Raw genomic sequence first — 19804 nt, 5'->3', positions numbered from 1 at the left:
CATGATGTGGCATGGGCTAGAATCATAGAATTTTTCCCTCAGGATACACAATTGTATATCCCCAAAAATATGTCGAGTAGTGTATCCTGAGGAAAAGAATCTATGATTCTAGCACATGCCATGTCAGAGGGTGTGTGTCAGAGGGGGGCATCAAAAATCATTATTCTTTGATAAAAAGTATTTATGGTCCCGTCCACACCTCCATGTCAACATTGTGTGAAACAATGTCAATTTTAATGTCACTCGAGCATTTTTCCAAAAAGCTATGTTCATTTAACCTAGAATAAACAAGAATCATGTTGAAGTGACCTCAAGATCTGACCTCACATCGCACACCTGATGTGAAAATGTATGGGAACCATAGATGTGTTTCCTTGAGATACGAGTGCTAAAGCATCTATGGTTTCTATCCACTTTCACATCAAGAAATGCAATATGATAGGTCCAATCTCGATGTCACTCATCTAGCACAACTCAATAAACAAATAATAAATGTGAGGGACTGTCCACAAACCTTGGGATTGGTTGTTAGAGTCCAACTAGCCTTACTAAGGGGCCTTGGACTCACGCCATGGCATCCAAAAACATGATCCAATGCTTCAAGGTTGTAGAGGACAAAATCCTATGAACTTTGCTATAATGGGAAAAAAAAACATTTGGAAAAAAATATTTTTCTCCGCTAAACTTTAATTTATTTTAAATTTTGGAATTATGTGGAAGTTCGGTAGCCGTCCATTTTCAAAATCTTAGATCAAACTCAAAAAAATAAAAAATAAAAAAATAAAAAATTGAATGTTTTTTTTATATCTAAGTTTTTCAATGGAATTTAGAGGGCTGTGGTGTTAGGTTGCTAATGTGGTTATCTTTATTGGGTTAGTAAGGAAAATGTTTCTCAAGTTATATTGTTAATTTAAGTTGTCAATAATAAAGAAAACCTTAAAATCGTTAGGTTTAGAAGGAATTTTCATTATGTTTTAATAAAAAATCTTAATGATAAGAATCCTATTAAAAGATGAACTCTAGGCCCTCTACTCTCTTCTATATAAGCATGGATCAACACTCTTATTAGATACATCATAAAGCTAAATTGTGGGATGTACACTTTAAGGATTTAGTAATAAATTCCTCATGAAAAGAAAATGTTGGTCAATCCAAGAGAGAGAGAGAGAGAGGAAAAGGTGAGTCTAGTAATCAAATAAACGACAAATTGCAAAGAGAGAATTTCATATTTTGCACAAATCATCGTCACGTTTACGCTTCCAAATTTTATTTCTTAATAGTATAAAAGGAGTTGTTATTGCCACACCAATTTTTACTAATGCCACACCAACTGTGTACAAATTTTTGGTGATTTATATAGGAATTGGTGTAGCATTAGTAAAAGTTGGTGTGACAATAATATCTTTCTAGTATAAGTATGATAGTTTTTTTTTTTAAATTATAACCAGGTATTCCTGTAGACAGCGGACTAGGCTCGTATCTGGGCTTTTGCCCAGTCCATGGACCATGGTCTTGTCCAAAGACTAGTCCCAGGGCACGTGCAACACACGCACCAAGTGAGGGTGGCCCCTCATACTGGGTATCGAACTCATGATCGACGGTTATTAACCGCTTATCGGTCCAAAATTAACATTGAGCTAACCCCTCAAGGTTATAAGTATGATAGTTAAATCTTGACATATATATTTCAATTCTAAACGATTAACTTTGTATGTTGAATGAATATTTTACGGAACAATAAAATATATAACAATCATTAATGCTCAACCCAATCTTTGATGAACTTACAAAACAAATCTAAAAGTAGTAAGATTCGTGATTTGAAAATTTTTCACGAGTCATGACTTTGAGATTCGATCGTTTCTTACTCATGAATGTGGTCGATGATGAAAAATTCTAAAATCCGATGGCCAAAAAATCACTGATCAAGCTGATCTTGTGTGTAGGGTTATAAGTGGGTAACCTTGAATTCATGAGATCAGTGGGACCAAGTGTGTGGGGTCACTCCAATGAACAGGGATCATGACAACATTGTCCATATATAAAGTAGATGCAACAAGGAGAATAAATATGTCGAAAAGAATAAAGAGGATCCCACCACGTTGTGGAGAACAAATAAAGACAATGGTACCCTTCGGCCTAAGCCAAAAAACCATTCCATGTTCACTATGAATCGACTTAAAATTCCAAAACATTGTATATTTTAGTATTTTTATTTGAATGGAGCATGGACTTGACTTGTTGTCCTAAAGATGATAATTGTCAATGTTGTAAGGTTTTAAATAGTTTATATTTAGATATTCTTTGTCAATCTTAGGACAAAGCCAAGATTTGTCCATGTGGGGGCAATCAAGAGTAGAAATTTTTTTTGTAGGGATAACTACGAATGGAAAAAAAAAAATAGTTGTGGGGGCAACTAAGAGCGGAAAAAAAAATTGTGATGGCAATGGTGGCGGATTTTTTTTATCTATCTCTAAAATCTGTCACAATAGCTCACTAATACATAAACTTCGAAAATTATTATGAGAGTAAGTGCCCCGCTTGTAAATCCACCCAGGGTCATTTCATATGTTCATAGTGACAAAACCTCAATTCAAGACTAATTTGATAAGGGTAAATTTCACAGGAAAAAAAAAAAGGAAAATAAAATCGACAATTGAAACAGTCATGAGTTTTTCAATGACTTAATCAGCGGTAGAGCTAGTAAGGAGCCAGTGGAGGCAATTGCCCCCACTAATATTTTTTTTTTTTTGGATTATTTTAGATACCCTTGAATTCTTGCATTTATTCTTTAATTTGAGATATCTCTGTATTTTCAACTAATTACACGCTGCATTTGCCCCTCACCTCCCTCCAATTTATGCTCCCCTCACACCCTCAATTTTTTGAAGAAGACATTACCTTTTGACTTGGGCCTTCTTTCATATACTAATTAATGACCTAAAAATCCTTTTCTTCAAATTTTTACCAAAATTGTTTTGAATTTTCTCCCCAAATCATTCATCTTCAAGCTCTTCAACCTTACCATTAACTATAGTTTGCCCCCACTACAAGAAAGTCCTCTTTGCCTCTATTCACTCTGCTATTTTGTCACTATGTGTTCTTGTGAGCTTGATTCACTTTTTTTGTAACCTTACACCATCCGAATGACTAAAAATTGTGATCCAACTCCCAAGTAGACTCACTTGCAAAGATTTTCCACTCCCTTATTCAGAAAACTTTAATTTCAAATGGAATATAAAAAGAGTAAGGTATCTCTTGGTGATGTTAGAAGTCTACTTTGGATTTTTCAAAATGCCCTTAATAGTTTGTCTTTTAAAAAGAAAATAGAAATAGCTTTTATGAAGATGTTATTTTTTGTGTGTTAAAATGGGGTCTACAAACTTAAAGTCAAGATGACTATTTGGACATACATCAAGCGCAATTGAACATATTTGATCTATAACCATGCTATCAAACCATTTTGACCGGTGGTAATTGTGGAGGTCGATTTTGTGATAAATTGACCCCGATTACGATTTCATCATTAAATTCATAAAATAATAGAAAAAATATGAAATGAGATAACACAAAGATTTTTTACGTAATTCGACAAACGTGCTTATGTCTACGGGCTTGAGAAATCGTTTCACTATAAATCTAAGTTTTTTACACAACCTTTTCACCTCGGTCTCCCCCCTTCCTCCTCTCCTACCTCCTCCTCTTTTACAATGGTTTTAAGGCCTTTAAATAGAAAATTCCTAAAAAGAATTCTAATCCAACTTAAATTATAATCAATCTTATCATCTCTTATCCAAATTAGTAATTACATAAAATAAAATAAAAAAATCATTTTAAATTGGGATTCTTCCCTAATAAGATAGAGTCATCTTCAAACAATGTCACGTGTCCTCCTCAAGATACGTGTTGATGGTATGAATGAATGGTCTAGATGAGAGATGATTTTATCCCTTCATATAGTTCATTTTTAAGGTGGAGATTAATGTATCGAGATCCGTCTTTGAGAACTTTACAATTTTTGACAATCCTTCCTGAATGAACACCATCCCTAATTTCCAAACTAGTATGGTTCTTAATCTCCTAAGTTTATCTTCTTTTTTATTTAGCGTAATTTTGATATTTCACTTGGTTAAGTTCCCATAATAAATTAATGCCTTAGTAATAAAATCGATAATCCTACAAATCGATCTTGACTCCCTGAATGAGCTAAGATTTTGACAAATAATAAATGAACTGATCGAAGTCCTAGATCATACTTGGATCACAAATTGATTCAAGACTTTGATAAATAGAATAATCAATTATCCTGTAGGTTAGACTTGGATCACAGAATAACCCAAGACTTTCCATCTAATAAACTGACCAACCTAGTGGTCAGGCCTGGTTCCTTGGAAGGAACCAACCTTTTTTTATGTGTTCATTGACCAACAAAGAGGTTGGATTCCATCTTATATATAACCAGCCAACCAACAACAAGGTCAGATTCTCTCAATGAACCGAGCTTAAACATTTTTTTAACCTTCTTGAACCTCCCCAACCTCAAAAGTAGGCTCAGTTCCCTCAATGAATCGAGTATTAACCTTCTTGAATCTACCTGACCTCAAGAGTAAGGTTCAATTTCTTATTTGAATTGACCTACCTTACTTATTCACTATAAATTTGTACTTTCATCAAAACAAGACTATGTTTCTTCACAAACCCGAGCCACTTAACTTAACCATTGTAATCATGTTCAACCAACATAATAAGGTTTGGATCCCTCAATGAACCGAACTTAACAACTTAAACCTATTTGAATCTAGTCAACCTTAAAAGTAGGGCTTGATTCCCTCAATGAATCGAGTCTTAACCTTCTAGAACCTACTCAACCCCAAAAATAGGGCTCAATCTCCTCAATGAACCAAGTCTTATTCATCTTGAACATCTTCAATCTCATATGAGTAGGATTCGATTTCCTCAATGAACCGAGTCTTAACCTTTTAAAGCCTACTCAACCTAAAGAGTAAGACTCGATTTTCTTAATGAATCGAGTCTTAATCTCCTTAAACCTTCTCAACCTTATATGAGTATGGCTCAGTTCCCTCAATAAGCCAAGTCTTAACCTTTTTGAACCTACTCAACCTCATAAATATGGCTCAGTTCCCTCAATGAATCAAGACTTAACCTTATTGAACCTACTCAACCTTATGAGAAGGGTTCAGTTCCCTCAATGAACAAAGACTTTAACATTCTTGAACTCACTCAACCTCATGAGTAAGGCTCGATTCCTTCAACAAACTGAGACTTTAACCTTCTAGAACCTACTCAATCTCATAAGTAGGGCTCAGTTCCCTTAATGAGTCGAGCTACCTTTACAATTTTAATCGTATTAACCCTAAAATAAAAATGTTTGGTTCCCTCAATGAATCAAACTACCTTTTGATAGTGTGGACACCCCATTTTTGTACTCACTTGATTAATCAATTCGTCATCTCGATTGTGATGATTCCCGATGATGAATGAATGTTCTAAAGTTTTATCTGTTACTAGATGTGTTTCCAAAGTTTGGATGAGATATTTCAAACAAGCAAACTTTAGAAACCTCGCTACACTAGGAAAATATAACTCAAAACATATAAATCATCATTTTTTAGACAAAAAGAAATTTTACGAGAAAAATCATCAAAAAATGATTAAATTACCAAAATAACATTGACACCAGAACACCCCTAGAGGGTACATTACACTTAGGAAAATCTTTTCGAACACATAAAACAACCAACGAAAATCAAATAAGTTATTTTATCAATTTTCACAAAATTATCAAAATGCCCCTTATAGGGTACATGATCATTTCATATCAAAAACCCATACATGATACAAACCAATACTCTCATTAAATTCCTTACAAAAAATTGATTCCAAAATATTTCAAAACGTCAAAAACAACATCACAATGCAAAAATCCTCTTTGAGAGCAAAATAATAATTTTTCAACTCTAAAATTTGAAAATCTGAAACTAATAATTAAAATATTAATTAACATAAAGTAAAATCTTAATAAATCAAATTAAAATTTTTGAACAAATAAACTCAATTAATAAGCCCATAGGCCAAATTTTAAGTGGTGACCCATTTATTCAAGTGGAGCCCACATGATATTTAATAAAAAACCCTCCATTGGGAGTTTCTTCAAAAGTTAAAAAATTCTCATTCTATGCAAGTTTAAAAAATCAAAATAAAAATTAATTAAAATCAAATATAAACTACTTAACAGATTAATTAGAGATAGACTTTATCTTTAAGAGACCTAATCAAACTTTAATTTTATCACAAAACTCTTTAAAAAGAGGCCTCCACCACCTAATTTCGGAGGTCAAGAGAAACCCTAAAAAACAAATGTTAAAAACTCCACCAATATTTACCAAAACCCTAAATCTGAAGCCTCAAGCCTTAATTTTTAGTCTAAAAACACTTAGAAACCCTAAAAAACACCTCAAAAAACTAGTAAAAAATCAAGATATAAAATAATGATGTCTCATCTAAAAGATCAAAAGTAGATCTAACAACAGAGATAAAATGAGAAGATTCACACAAGGAATGCTCACCGCCAGTTTCTAAGGGAGCCGATCGTCGTAATTATTCAGGTAGAAAAAATGTGATATAAGAAAAGATTGTCGCTATGTCAATGACAAATAATTGGATATTTTTATTCGTAAATTTCCAAGCATTGTACTTTTGTTTCTATAAAATAAAAAGCTTGGCTTATAATCTTAAGTTTATTGTAATATTTTATAATTTAAGTGATAATCATGTTTTTATGTCTTTCCTTTAGTTTAGATTTGCTTATATTGTCACACGAACATTTTTATATAACACATCAATTAATAAAGAAAGCTGATATTGCCGCACCAACTTTTACTAAGGCCACACCAATTCGTACGTAAATCACCTAAGAATTGCACATAGTTGGTGTGACGTTAGTAAAAGTTGGTGTGGCAATGGTAGCTCTCTTAATAAAAGTGTCATGATAATCTAACGCCCCCCCCCCCCTTGACCTATGCCCCATCATAGAGCCATAGATCATTTGCCTCGAGATGCACAAGAAAAGATTTGATTCTACATATCCTAAGGCAAATGATCTACAGCTCTGTGATGGGGGCGTATGTTAGACGGGGGCTTCAGAAAATCTTTATTCTTAATAAAAATGAGATTTGTTAACAGTTGTCCTAAGGGCACATGTTGAAATGCATTCAAAATACCTTTGAAATAAGCATTTAAAGGTTTTTAAGTAGGATTTTTTTTAGGGCATGTTAGGTAATAAAACAAGTTGTGTGCCCTAACAAGATCGTTAAAAAAAATCATGGGTTTTGTTAACACGTGCCTTGAGGGCATAAGTTTAGGTGCATTAAATACACTTTGAAAATTGAATTTCCTACTAAAGGTTTTTTTTTTTTTTTTTTTGAATAAATATGAGCAATTATTTTCTGAGGGAAAAAATATATGATTCTATGCACATGCCACGTAGAAAGTAGAGGGGGAGTCAGAAAACCACAAGCCTTTTTTCACCTAAAAAAACCATCGAAGGCTTATTTTCAACGTGTATTTAATGCACCTAAACATGTACCCTTCTGGCATATGTTAACAAAAACCTAAAATCATACATCAATATACCAAAATAAGGATATAAGTGCAAAAAACAAGGATCTAAGAAATGGGGGTAGAGAGAGAAACTTTGGTGACAATATGATTATAGTGAACCTTGAATTTTTTCCTAGAGAATTCTCTAAGTCTCTATCCTAATTAATACGTTTAGGGCTTTTCTCACCTTATTGAAATATAAAAGGATAGTTTTAAAATTCGTCAAGTCGACCTCACTAGGAGACAGGAGTTGACTTGGGATTGGAGCCAACTCATCAAGCCCACTAATTGAGTTTATTTAATCAAAACCTCAGATCGAACACGTGTTAGCATCTTGAATATGACATCTGTTTATATTTCAATATAAATCCAAGTATTTTTTAATACACTAAAGATTTTTTACTCGAAAATTTTCACTCAGTTTGTACTCTGCTGCTGTGCTAAGGGCACAGAACCATTAATCTTTTCTTTGTGTATCCCAAAAAAAAGATTGATTTTGTGCCCTTGCCACATCAGCCGTGTATAATCAAGTGAAAATTTTCGAGTCAGAAAATCCCGACTCTTTTGAATTAGGAGATTGTTTGAAGATAAATACACAAATCTTATTTATTTTACCCTCATTATCAATTGGGCCTACGTTAAAGATTTTTTGACTCGAAAATTTTCACTCGGTTTGTACTTTGATGATGTGGTAAGGGCACAGAACCGTTGATCTTTTTCTTGTGTATCCCGAAAAAAAAAAAGATCAATTTTGTGCCCTTGCCACATCAGCTGCGTATAATCGAGTGAAAATTTTCGAGTCAGAAAATCACGACTCTTTTGAATTAGGAGAGTGTTTGAAGATAAATATACAAATTTTATTTATTTTACCCTCATAATCAATTGGGCTTGCTAGGCCCATGAATCGGCCTGGACTGGTTGAATAAACAAGGGTTAGGGTTGGGCTCAAAACTTTCCTATCGTACCTATGAAAAATGTCAAATCTGATCCACTAGTATACTTTTACATGTATAATTAGATGGTACACTTTGACCACCTGTAATTTGGCATAATTCCATTTCTACCCCTAATGTTTTAATAATTGCGCTTACCTCCCCTTTCACGGATAGGGTTAAAATTCAGATGTTATTTTACTATTTTACCATCTTATTTTATATTATTTTTATTAAAAAAAAAAAAGTTTTAAAACAAAAATTAAAATACCCCCATCTAAGCATTCATTGAACCAATTTTTTCATGGGCATATTTTTATTTATTAAAAGGAATAACATTTTAAAAAGGGCAAAATGGTCATATAAAGGAACTTAACAGTTAGTTGATGGCAATTTGATGGAAGGGGGGTAAGTGAACCCCTTAGACAACTATAAGGGAGGTAAGTATAATTATCAAAATATTAGGGTGTCAAATGGAATTATGCCAAACTATAGGGGGTCAAAGTGTAATTTACCTTAATTAGATTTATGATATTATACTTAAAATTGTTAAATATATTTTAAAATAAAATAAAAACAATATCAAACAACTTCATATGATTTTAGCAAAAAAAAAATTGAATTTAACTCGACCGTTAGGGTTGGATTTGTAATTCAATGGAGAGGGTTCCTTCGAAATTTTGAAGCGGGCTACCCGCTTTAAAGTTTTTTCCCACGTTGACAGCCCTACCCTTGACTTAATTCTCATCTCATGTTTGAGAATTATATAAATTTTGATACAACTATCGGACACCCTAATAGGCTCGCGAAACATTTTTGAATGCTCTAAGTAAAATTTGGTGTGGCAATAGAACCTAATTCTTTGGTTAATTAGACATAGATAGGGGTGTTTCATTTGGATTGTAGAACCTGATTCTTGATTCTAATTATGGATTTTCAAAATCAGATTGTATAAATTGATTTTCAGAATCCAAAATCTCGTTTGACTAACACTATTTCTAAAAACTAGTCCTGTGGAAAAAAAAAAAAAAAAAAAAAAAACCCTATTACACTTCTTAATATTGAAAATAAGAGTAAAAATACATGCCCCGAAGATTGAAGATAATGGATTTTTAGAGGGAAAAAAATGAAAATAGTTAACATATAGGTCATTTTCTATTAGTTTTCAAGTTAATTATACGTTAAGAAGCATAACAAGATTACCCAAAAAAATTATGTTGATTTTGTATTTGTATTTCAAAAACTATTATTATTATTGTTGGTGGTGTTGTTGTTGTTGCTAACTATAATTATAAGTTAATATTATATATCAGTATTATTATTACTATCAATAATTATTATTATTACTGTTGTTGTTTTTGTTATTATTACTACTACTATTAGATTATTACTTATAATTATATTGATATTATTATTATTATTATTGTAAGATGTATTTTAAGATTGTCACAAGTGAATAGTTTGTGAGAATCAGGAGAAACAACCTAAAAACTAAGGGTGCAAGTTAATTCAGTTCAAACCTAGAATCGAATCAAACCATGTATTTTGGATTGGTTTGGTTTGATTTAAACTAAATAACGATTCGATTCTCGGTTCAAATTTAATAAAAATCGAACTAATAATTATTTTTAAATAAAATATAATTTTTTTTTCTTTTTTAAAATCCTATTGTTTTTCCTTCTTTCATTTTTCCCTCTTCTACACTCTCTCTCTTTGTTGTCTCTAGCAGTTGAGGTACGACTACAGACATGCAATTACGGATGTGCAACTACAATTTACCTCTCAACTCTAGTGGTCAGCGGGTCTTCTTTATTTCTCTCTCTATCTCTCTCTCTCTCTTGGCGTGCGACTACAAGTTATCTCTCAATTTCGACGGCCGGCAGGTCTTCTTACTCTCTCTCTCTCTCTCGACGTGCGGCTGTGGGGCATGTGATTGCGGGAGTGCGGTTGCGGGTTAGCTTGTGGAAACCTATTTTGTTTTGGGATGGGTTTTGTAGTTTTGGAGAAAAATTAATTTTTTTGATTATTTTTAGAAACCCAATTTTTTTTTTGTTGAAATTAATCCAATTTTTATGTGATCTCGTAATTTTTTTTTTTTTTTTTGGGGTGGGGGGGGGGGGGGGGGTTTTAATTTTTCATAATTCATGTGTTTACCTAATTTTATTAATAAATTTGTATAAGAAATATTTTTTTTGCAACCCATGGAACCGAACCGAATCAAACTGATTTAAGGTCAATTTGGGTTGGTTTGAATCTGGTTCTTATATAATGGAACCGACCTTGGTCAGTTCGGTTTTGATTTTGCTTTAAATTGAATCAACCCGAACCTAGTTGCACCCCTACTAAAAACTATTTCTGCATGATTTTGATTCTTGATTATGAAAAAATCAGGTCGAAAATCTGAACCAAACAATACATCAAATTCTAGAATCCGATTATAAGCCAGAATCAAATTATTGAATCCAAACCAAACGTCCCCAATTTTATTCAAGGGTTAAAATCGATTTATACATATAATCCATATAATGAAGAGTTGAAAAACTCTTAACATTTGGGCTTTCAATGGGCCAGGCCATGAATGACCCGGCGCTATTCGGGCTCAAAATTCTTGCCCAATCTTAACCCATCTAATGGTCAATCCGGGCCAAATTACACACACACACACACACACACACCCCCCTAATGATCAACATTCAACACTACATACGCCTTACCACCCAATTACGAAATGGGCCTAGTAATACTATCCAAAACCAGTCCATGATGGGCCTAACGGGCCCTATTATAATATGTCATCGGACTAGACTTCCTTCCAATTTCCAAACCCAGCCCAAAACATCTATTGGGCCTAACCTAGACTGATTACTATATGGACCTACTAACATTGTCCAATCCCAATCCATGATGGACTGGGCCAAATCTTGGACAGTTGATAGCCCTACTTAAGACATTAGTGGAGCTCGATGGTGCAGAGTCCACCACTACTTATGTTACTTAAGTTTTGGATTGACTATGACACTCAAAACACTTATCTTAATGAAGCACAAAAAGATGAGAAAAAGCCTTAAAAAAACAAAATCTCTCACTCTTCCAACCACAAGTTTTGGGTAGTTGAAGTTAGGATTCCAATGAAAAATAATAATAATGGATTCCACTTAGATTTTAATCTTTAAATATACTATGATGTGGAAACCCATATTTGATGGTTAGTGCTGATGTAACCGCCCCAAAACAATCGTGATTCATACCTTATTAATTGACACGTGGCATTCTGATTGGTCTATGTATATTGCTCCACTTAATTGATGGATGTACGTATATAAAATGACTAATGATAAAACGACGCACTGACACGTACTGGTCTGTACACGACTGACATGGCAAGGGCACAGAGCCATAGATCTCTTTCCTTGAGTATCTAGAAGAAAAAGATCTACGATTATGTGTCGTTGCCATGTCAACCGAGTCCAGATCACGTACGTTTTAGTTCATACCTTTATCATGACAAATCAACTCGTGATAAAGGATGTGCTGAAACGTACACGATCTGTACGTGGCAAGGGCATAGAATCATAGATCTTTTTCTTCGTGATACACAAGGAAAAAGATCTATGATTCTATGTCTTTGCCATGTCAATCGCACACAGATGGCGTATGTGTCAATGTGTCAATAACAATTGGATCGGGTCAGATAATATCACATCTTAGATGATATACAAAACCTAAAGAAAGATCATATATTTAATAATATAATATAATTTACGTATTTTTCACATTTAATCAATTAGCTCGGGATATGGTTGATCCAGAATTGAACCAAATTATTAAATTGGATCGTTATTGAAACTCAAATTCTTAATGCGGATCAAAAGTAATTTGATTGAATTTCAGGTCTCATCCAATTCATTAAGACCTTATTCAGGCTCATGATAGTAATATAAAAAGGTTTTGTTAACGTGTACTCTTTAAACTGCACTAAATACACTATGGAAATTGGAATCCGAGGGTGCTTTAATCAAAAATAATTTTGTAAGGATATTTCCAGTACAAAATCCAATTTCCAAAGTATATTTGTTGCACTCTATGGTGTGCCCATATAAAAATCGTATCTCAATCCCAAGGTTGGAAATTACAATTCAATCATTGTTTTAGTGTTGAACAATTTGATGGGCCATTGTTTTAAGAAATTTTTATTGCATAATTAAATCTTCAAAAAAATAAAAAATATTGGATAACTTTTACTAAATAGTTTAAAATTTATTTGTCCAATGAATCGAATCACAAAAATCTAATTTGATAATTAAGCCAAGATAATGAATCATTTTTAAATTAACAATGTCTTAATCTAATAAAATATTATAAAATATATAAATTACATTAAATTATCTATTGATTTGATTATCAGAGTATTTCAAAAAAACTACTAAAATTTTTGAAGGAGAAGAGACTCTTGATTCAAGATTTATGCCCACACAGATGTACTATTATATATTTATATTTATGTTTAAATAGGGAAATGTTAACATCAAGAGCAGAACGAATATTTTTTCTATGTGGGGACAACCAAGAGTAGAAATTTTTTTGTAGGGACAACTAAGAGTAAAAAAATAGTTGTGGGGGCAAATAATGTAGAAATTTTTTTTTGTGACGGCAATAGTGACATAATTTTTTCTCTGCCACTAAAATCTGTCGCAATAGCTCACTAATCCATAGACGTTGAAATTCTTGTGGGGGCAAGTGCCCCCACTCTAAGTCAATCATTGACTAATGTCTAATATATCATGAAGACATTAGCATTCTCCTCCACATTCACTTTTTAATAATTATCAGGAATCTAATAAAGACCTGATATATTATCCGTTTTTCTCTAAGTAAAGTTAATGTTCATCTTTTGTTTTTAGACCTAAGTTTCATTCTAACATTTCTCTTTCTTGATGATGGGTAGGGTGCATCGTTATTCGAAGTACATGGGATCCATCAAATATTTCCTCCAAAGTGATCTAAAATCCACTGGCACGCGTGGACCGAATTTGCTAAAAAGTCAAAGAATGTGGTCAGTGGAGATGTGTCCATTCGTTTGGCACTTTCATGCGCTCGCCTCGCTACCTCTTTAAATACACACAACCGAATCACCAACCTCTTCAGTTCCTCTCTCTCTCTCTCTCTCTCACTCTGAAAATGGCAGCCATGAAAGAGCCTTACTCAAGCCCAATCTTTATGTTTCTTTTATTATTATTCTTGATGTTTCGTGCTGGTACTTAACGTAACGTTCAATTTAATTATAAGTTTTGTTGACGTGTATTCTAAGGACACGCGTTAAAGTGCAATAAATACACCTTGGAAATAAAAATCTCAAGCTATTTTTTTGTAAAAAACAAAAAAAATTAAAGGGCTTTTCGGTACAAAACCCATTTCCAAGTGTATTTATTGCATTTAAACGCATGCCGTACCCTTTAACTTTATATAAATAAGTGTATTTATTGCACTTTAACATGTGCCCTACCCTTTAACTTTATATAAATTTTTCATATTTAATTTGATCAGTATATATATTAATGTCGAAATGGTTTATAAGGTGAGAGCGATCTTCAATTAAATTACTACTCAGAAAGTTGTCCAAAAGCCGAAGATATAATCAAGGAAGAAGTGATCAAGCTGTACAACGTGCATGGTAATACAGCCGTGTCATGGGTCCGAAATCTCTTTCATGATTGCATGGTTAAGGTACTCCAAGGCTATGTTACCTGATTTGTCGGTTCATGGAATTCATTTCTTGGTTCGCTAGCTTGGTTCACTTGACATAATTCAATTATGCAAGTTACAAATACACCTATAGTGTTAAAAAAAAAGGGTGATTTACCATTTCGTCAGTTGAATTTGACGAATTTAGGATTCTAGTGGTTCGCTGCTCATTTTAAATACCAAAACGTCAACGGTAACAAATTTAGAGGTTTTAATGTGATAATTTTGCAGGTTTAAAGTAACTATCTCATAGGTTTCGCTATTTTTAGCAAGATAGGCACTTGAAACCAGCAAAATTGTCATTTTAAAACCTCTGAATTCGTTATTGTTCATGTTTTAATAATTAAAATGAACACTAAGCTAGAATTGTAAGTTCATACCAATTTAATAAAATAAAAAGTTTCATATTAATAAACATTCTTTTATGTATACATGAAGATGAAGCACAATTGAATTTCCAAAAATAAAAATAACATGTATCTCCAAAATTAATCAAACTCACTAATATAATTCAGCAAATCAGACTGGTTGGGTTTGCAAATTGGTTAGAACGTGGTTCCTGGTATTGGTTAGAACAATACCATAAACCGGTTCATTTGTACCAATTTAATGTGAACGAAACAGTTGGAAACACAATGGTCAAGCAAGACTTCAATTTGTCGTTAGAAATCTATATGACCAACATGTATTTTCCATATTTTCCCTTGAAAAGAATTTGTTTTTTATTTTATGTTTAGGGTTAAAAAAATTAATTTTTTATGATAATCGTGTGATGACACTTTTGTAAATATTATAAAATTTAAAACAAAAATCAGTTTAAAAAAAAAAAAAAAAAAAGTATTACACAAGTATCATAGAATCCTCTTATTTTGTTTTGTTTTGTTTTTTTTTTTCACTAAAGGATAAAGTATGAAATTACCTTTTAGATTCAAATGTGAAAAACATGTTTGTGACCTTGTCTTGGAACTTGAAAACTCATGCACTCGTTACACTGAGTTTGAGTCAAGTCAGTAACTCATAAGTTGACTTGGACGAGCCAAATAAAAGTACATTAAATTTATAAATATTTACTTTTTGTTCTTCACAAAAAGAATCATGATAATTTGATGCTCTTTTTTGTATGCTTTCTGACCTGGCAAATCTTTGTCTTTGTGAATCCCGAAGCAAAAGATCTATTGATTCTATGAAGGGAGTGTACAAAAAGAGAGTCCAATTATCACGACTCTTACAAAAATATCATACCTTGTTGAATAACTTGACCGATTTGTTGGCCTAAATTGGCTCAGTGAGATGTTTTCATATATGTTTTAACAAAAGTGTAAGGTTGTGAGCCTCTCTTTGAAGTCGTGAACTTTAGCATGTATTCGTGTGTGTTTGTGCTCATAAGATATATGTTCCCATGCAGTCATGTGATGCATCCCTGTTGTTGGATCCAACAAGCACTATAGTTTCCGAGAAGACGTCGCAAAGGAGCTTTGGGATGAGAAATTTCAAGTATGTTAATGTGATCAAGGAGGCCCTTGAGAATGAATGCCCCATGACAGTTTCCTGTGCCGATATAATAGCTCTTTCGGCACGAGATGGTGCAACCATGGTACGTCTTTATGTCCAATCTAACAATATTTATGTGAACAAATGTCAATAAATGTATGAAAAACTATAAACTATGTTAGTTAGGCTTCCACCCTGATTAATCGGCTATAACCAATCCTCCGCATGTGCACCGTAGTGCTAGTTAGGATGAAAGCTTGATGAGAGAAATAAAAGAAGAACAAGATGCAAACACACTAAGAACACATAAATTTTATGTGGATCTCCTCAAGTTTGAGATATGTATAGGATCAGACCGATTCCATTATGAAGAGAAAACTCGTAATTACAAAATACACTCTTTTACCAAAAAAGAGAAATATATATCCCAGGAAAATCTAACTAGGTTTTACATAATAATGAACAATACTCCTTGCTAACCAAAATCAAATTCCACAAACCATAACACTTGACTATATATGCTAGACAACTAGTTGGACTCTTATCAGATTTTTATCATATATGATGGACACAAGGTTATGATCATGATTTAAAGTTTTGTACCACCTCAGAATGTTGAAATTAAGAAAATCAAGAAATATTTCTCTTGAAACTTTTATTGCGTTAAGATATTCTCTATCAGTCGAGAATATTCGATTTTAAACCTCAATCGTAATGATTAAAAAAAAGACTCAGGATCCAATACCATGTCCCGTTCTTATAAAATAGGTTAGGTGTCTACATGGCATGCTTTAGTTTGTGTTTAAAACACCTTGGGCTCCTAATCAAGCCTTTCACGCAGCCCAATGTGTTTGAACTCCATCCAAAATGTGCCACATAGATACCTAACGTTGTTATATAAACAAGATCCAGAACATCGTAACTCAAAAAAAAAAAAAAAAAAAATCCTAGTTTGTTTCATGATTAGGTTGCATGTTTACTAGGGTTTGATCAATCTAAAAATAATCGTATTATACAGCTAGGGGTACCTCATATTGGAATGAAAACCGGGCGAATGGATAGTAAGGAAAGCCATGCAGCAGTGATGGAAGACTTCCTTCCCAACCACAATGACTCAAGCACCCTATTACTTACACGATTTCAATCCATTGGAATCGACGCTGAGGGATCAGTAGCTCTATTGGGTATGTGTTCTTTTAAATTATTTCTTTGCAACATGGTTTTAAAACTCGATTTGCATGCCTAATGAATCGAGTCAACTCGATGTCGAATAAATACAAATTAAATATTTTAAAACATTTCTTAGTATTTCAAAATTTAGAATTATATGTATTTTCATATTTTACAAATAAAAAATAAATTTAAAAAATCACATAGGTTGATGAAGTTGAAGTCGATTTGCTTTTAAATGAGTTTTAGAGCCATCAACTCAGAAATTAAAGCCAACCGAGTTTGGACTCACCTCAGCAGACTTTAAAGCTATGGTTTCATTGGTTTGCAATAAATTGGGCTGTTTTAACCTGGCCCATCATGGAACAGATTTATGTACTAGGGTAAATTACACTTTGACCCCTTAGTTTGGCACAATTTCATTTTGACCCTCTAATGTTTTGATAATTGCACTTACCTCTCTTATAATTATCTAAGGTGTTCACTTACCCCCTTCCGTCAAATTGCCGTCAACCTAACTGTTAGGTTTCTTTTATAAAGACCATTTTGCCCTTTTTAAATGTTATTCCTTTTTATAAATAAAATTGTGCCTGTGAAAATATGGGTTCAATGAATTCTCAAGAGGGTCTATTTTAATTTTTGTTTTAAAATTTATTTTTTTAATAAAAAAATAATATAAAATAAGAGGGTAAAATAATAGAATAACATCTGAATTTTAACCCTAATAGTAAAAGGGGAGGTAAGTACAATAATCAATACATTAGGGGGTCAAAATGGATCTATGCCAAACTACAGGGGGTCAAAGTATAATTTACCCTATGTAATATTACTAGGCCCATTTAGTTATTAGGTTGGGCTATTTTTATTTGACATCAATACTTGTGAGTCGGTCAGGCTTGGACATGTAATTTTTTTATTTGGCCCATCTTGACCATTAGACGGGTTGGACTTGGGCTAGGTATTGAGATGCAATTACTGGGCCCATTTATAGCTCTAGAAATAATTCCAAATGTGTTGCATATTATAGACCCGAGTACATCTTATTATAATACTTCATGTACTATTATTTATGTCCAGGAGCCCACTCCGTAGGCCGAGTCCACTGTGTGAATCTCGTACATAGACTCTATCCCGACATTGATCCCACATTAGATCCCGAGTACGGTCTCTACCTTAGACGTCGATGCCCATCACCAGAACCAAATCCAAAAGAAGTGGAGTATGCAAGGAACGATCGTGAAACACCAATGGTGATCGATAATATGTACCACAAGAACTTGTTGAACCACAAAGGACTCTTGTTGATCGATCAAGAATTGGTTTCTGATCCAATTACATCTCCTTTTGTGGAGAAGATGGCTTCCGACAATGGCTATTTCCTCGATCAATTCTCGAGAGCCTTGTTGTTGCTATCAGAGAATAATCCACTTACAGGTGATGAAGGTGAGATAAGAAAGGATTGCCGCTATGTCAATGGCGGATAGTTTGTAAATTTTCGCGCATTGTACTTTTGTCTCAATAAAATTAAAAGCTTGGCTTATAATCTTAAGCTTCTTGTAATATTTTATAATCCAAGTGATACTCATGTTTTTATGTCTTTCCTTTAGTTTAGATTTGCCTATATTGGCCCCACCAACATTTTTATATAAATAAAGAGGGTTGATATTACCACACCAACTTTTACTAAGGCCACACCAATTCCTACATAAATAACCTAAGAATTGCACATAGTTGGTGTGGGGTTAGTAAAAGTTGGTGTGCAATAGTAACTCTCTTAATAAAAGTGTCTTGATAATCTGATGTCCCCCCTCTGACATAGGCCTCATCACAGAACCGTAAATCATTTACCTCGGGATGCACAAGAAAAAGATTTATGATTCTACATATCCCGAGGCAAATGATCTACGATTCTATGATAGGGGTGTATGTAAGACGGGGACATCAGAAAATCATTATTCTTAATAAAAATGGGGTTTGTTAAAGTCTGTCCTAAAGGCACATGTTGAGATGTATTCAAAACACCTTTGAAATAAGAATTTAAGGGATTTTTTGGTAGGATATTTTTTTTTTTGACATGTTAGATAACAAAACAAGTTGTGTGCCCTAACAAGATCCTTAAAGAAATCATGGGTGTTGTTGACATGTGCCCTGAGGGCATAAGTTTAGGTGCATTAAATACACTTTGAAAATTGAATTTCCTACTAAAGAATTTTTTTTTTTTTTTAAATAATAGTAAACTGACTCCCCCTCGGACATACTAACGTTGCATGTTCATAGAACCATAATTTTCCTTGGGATACACAACTGCACATCCCCATAAATATGTGCAGTTATTTTATGAGGGAAAAAATTTACGATTCTATGTACATGCAAGGTCACGAGTATTTATTCCTAAGAAAGCTAAAAAGTCGAGGTGTTATTTGGAGCAAAATGACGGTCCATATGGCCAAATAATGATGATCTTGTCTTCTTTGAAAATATTCGACTTTGCGTACTTGAGGATTAGGAAACTGCACATTTTATGGGAATGTACAATTGTGTATCTCAAGGAAAAAAATCTGTAGTTCTTGCACATGTCACGTCTGTGAGTTTTTGAATTAGTCTATCAGAGTTGAGTTAGAAAATTATTAAACTTTTCTGATTGTTACTATTTGTACGATTGCAAGAAATTGTTCTCAAGAGGTAAAAAAAGTTCTTGATAAAATAAATTCCTGTGTTTGAATATTACACTTCAAAAAATTTCAAAAGGTTCATTTGTGGAAGGGGGTGATTGTAAGCATAGTGATACAGTTCGGATTTGGTAATTATTTGGTGAGGGTTCAATTCGGTTAATTCGAAAAAAATTAACA

The 19804-nt window shown here is 33.2% G+C and overlaps 1 protein-coding gene across 1 annotated transcript; it reads left to right on the top strand.

Moving 5' to 3' along the window:
- The first annotated feature begins 13694 nt into the window (after positions 1-13694).
- Positions 13695-18527, top strand: LOC147384737 (Peroxidase superfamily protein). The gene is made up of 5 exons (XM_086426961.1): positions 13695-13806; positions 14128-14276; positions 15700-15888; positions 16804-16969; positions 18033-18527. Exons 1-5 carry the CDS (start codon positions 13731-13733, stop codon positions 18437-18439), a joined length of 987 nt encoding a protein of 328 aa, XP_086283087.1. The 5' UTR covers positions 13695-13730; the 3' UTR covers positions 18440-18527.
- The last annotated feature ends 1277 nt before the right edge of the window (positions 18528-19804 follow it).

The sequence above is a fragment of the Akebia trifoliata genome, chromosome 15, assembly GCF_017979445.1.
Source record: "Akebia trifoliata isolate Shusen 1 chromosome 15, ASM1797944v1, whole genome shotgun sequence".
In the NCBI taxonomy this organism is placed as follows: domain Eukaryota; kingdom Viridiplantae; phylum Streptophyta; class Magnoliopsida; order Ranunculales; family Lardizabalaceae; genus Akebia; species Akebia trifoliata.
This window is presented reverse-complemented; position numbering and strand designations above follow the sequence as displayed.

What these genes read in the sequence shown, in the direction of transcription:
- LOC147384737 (XM_086426961.1), top strand. Translation starts at nt 13,731, where the DNA reads ATGGCAGCCATGAAAGAGCCTTACTCAAGCCCAATCTTTATGTTTCTT. An exon ending in ATTCTTGATGTTTCGTGCTG is followed by an intron (nt 13,807 to 14,127) that starts GTACTTAACGTA and finishes ATGGTTTATAAG; the next exon opens with GTGAGAGCGATCTTCAATTA. An exon ending in CACGAGATGGTGCAACCATG is followed by an intron (nt 15,889 to 16,803) that starts GTACGTCTTTAT and finishes CGTATTATACAG; the next exon opens with CTAGGGGTACCTCATATTGG.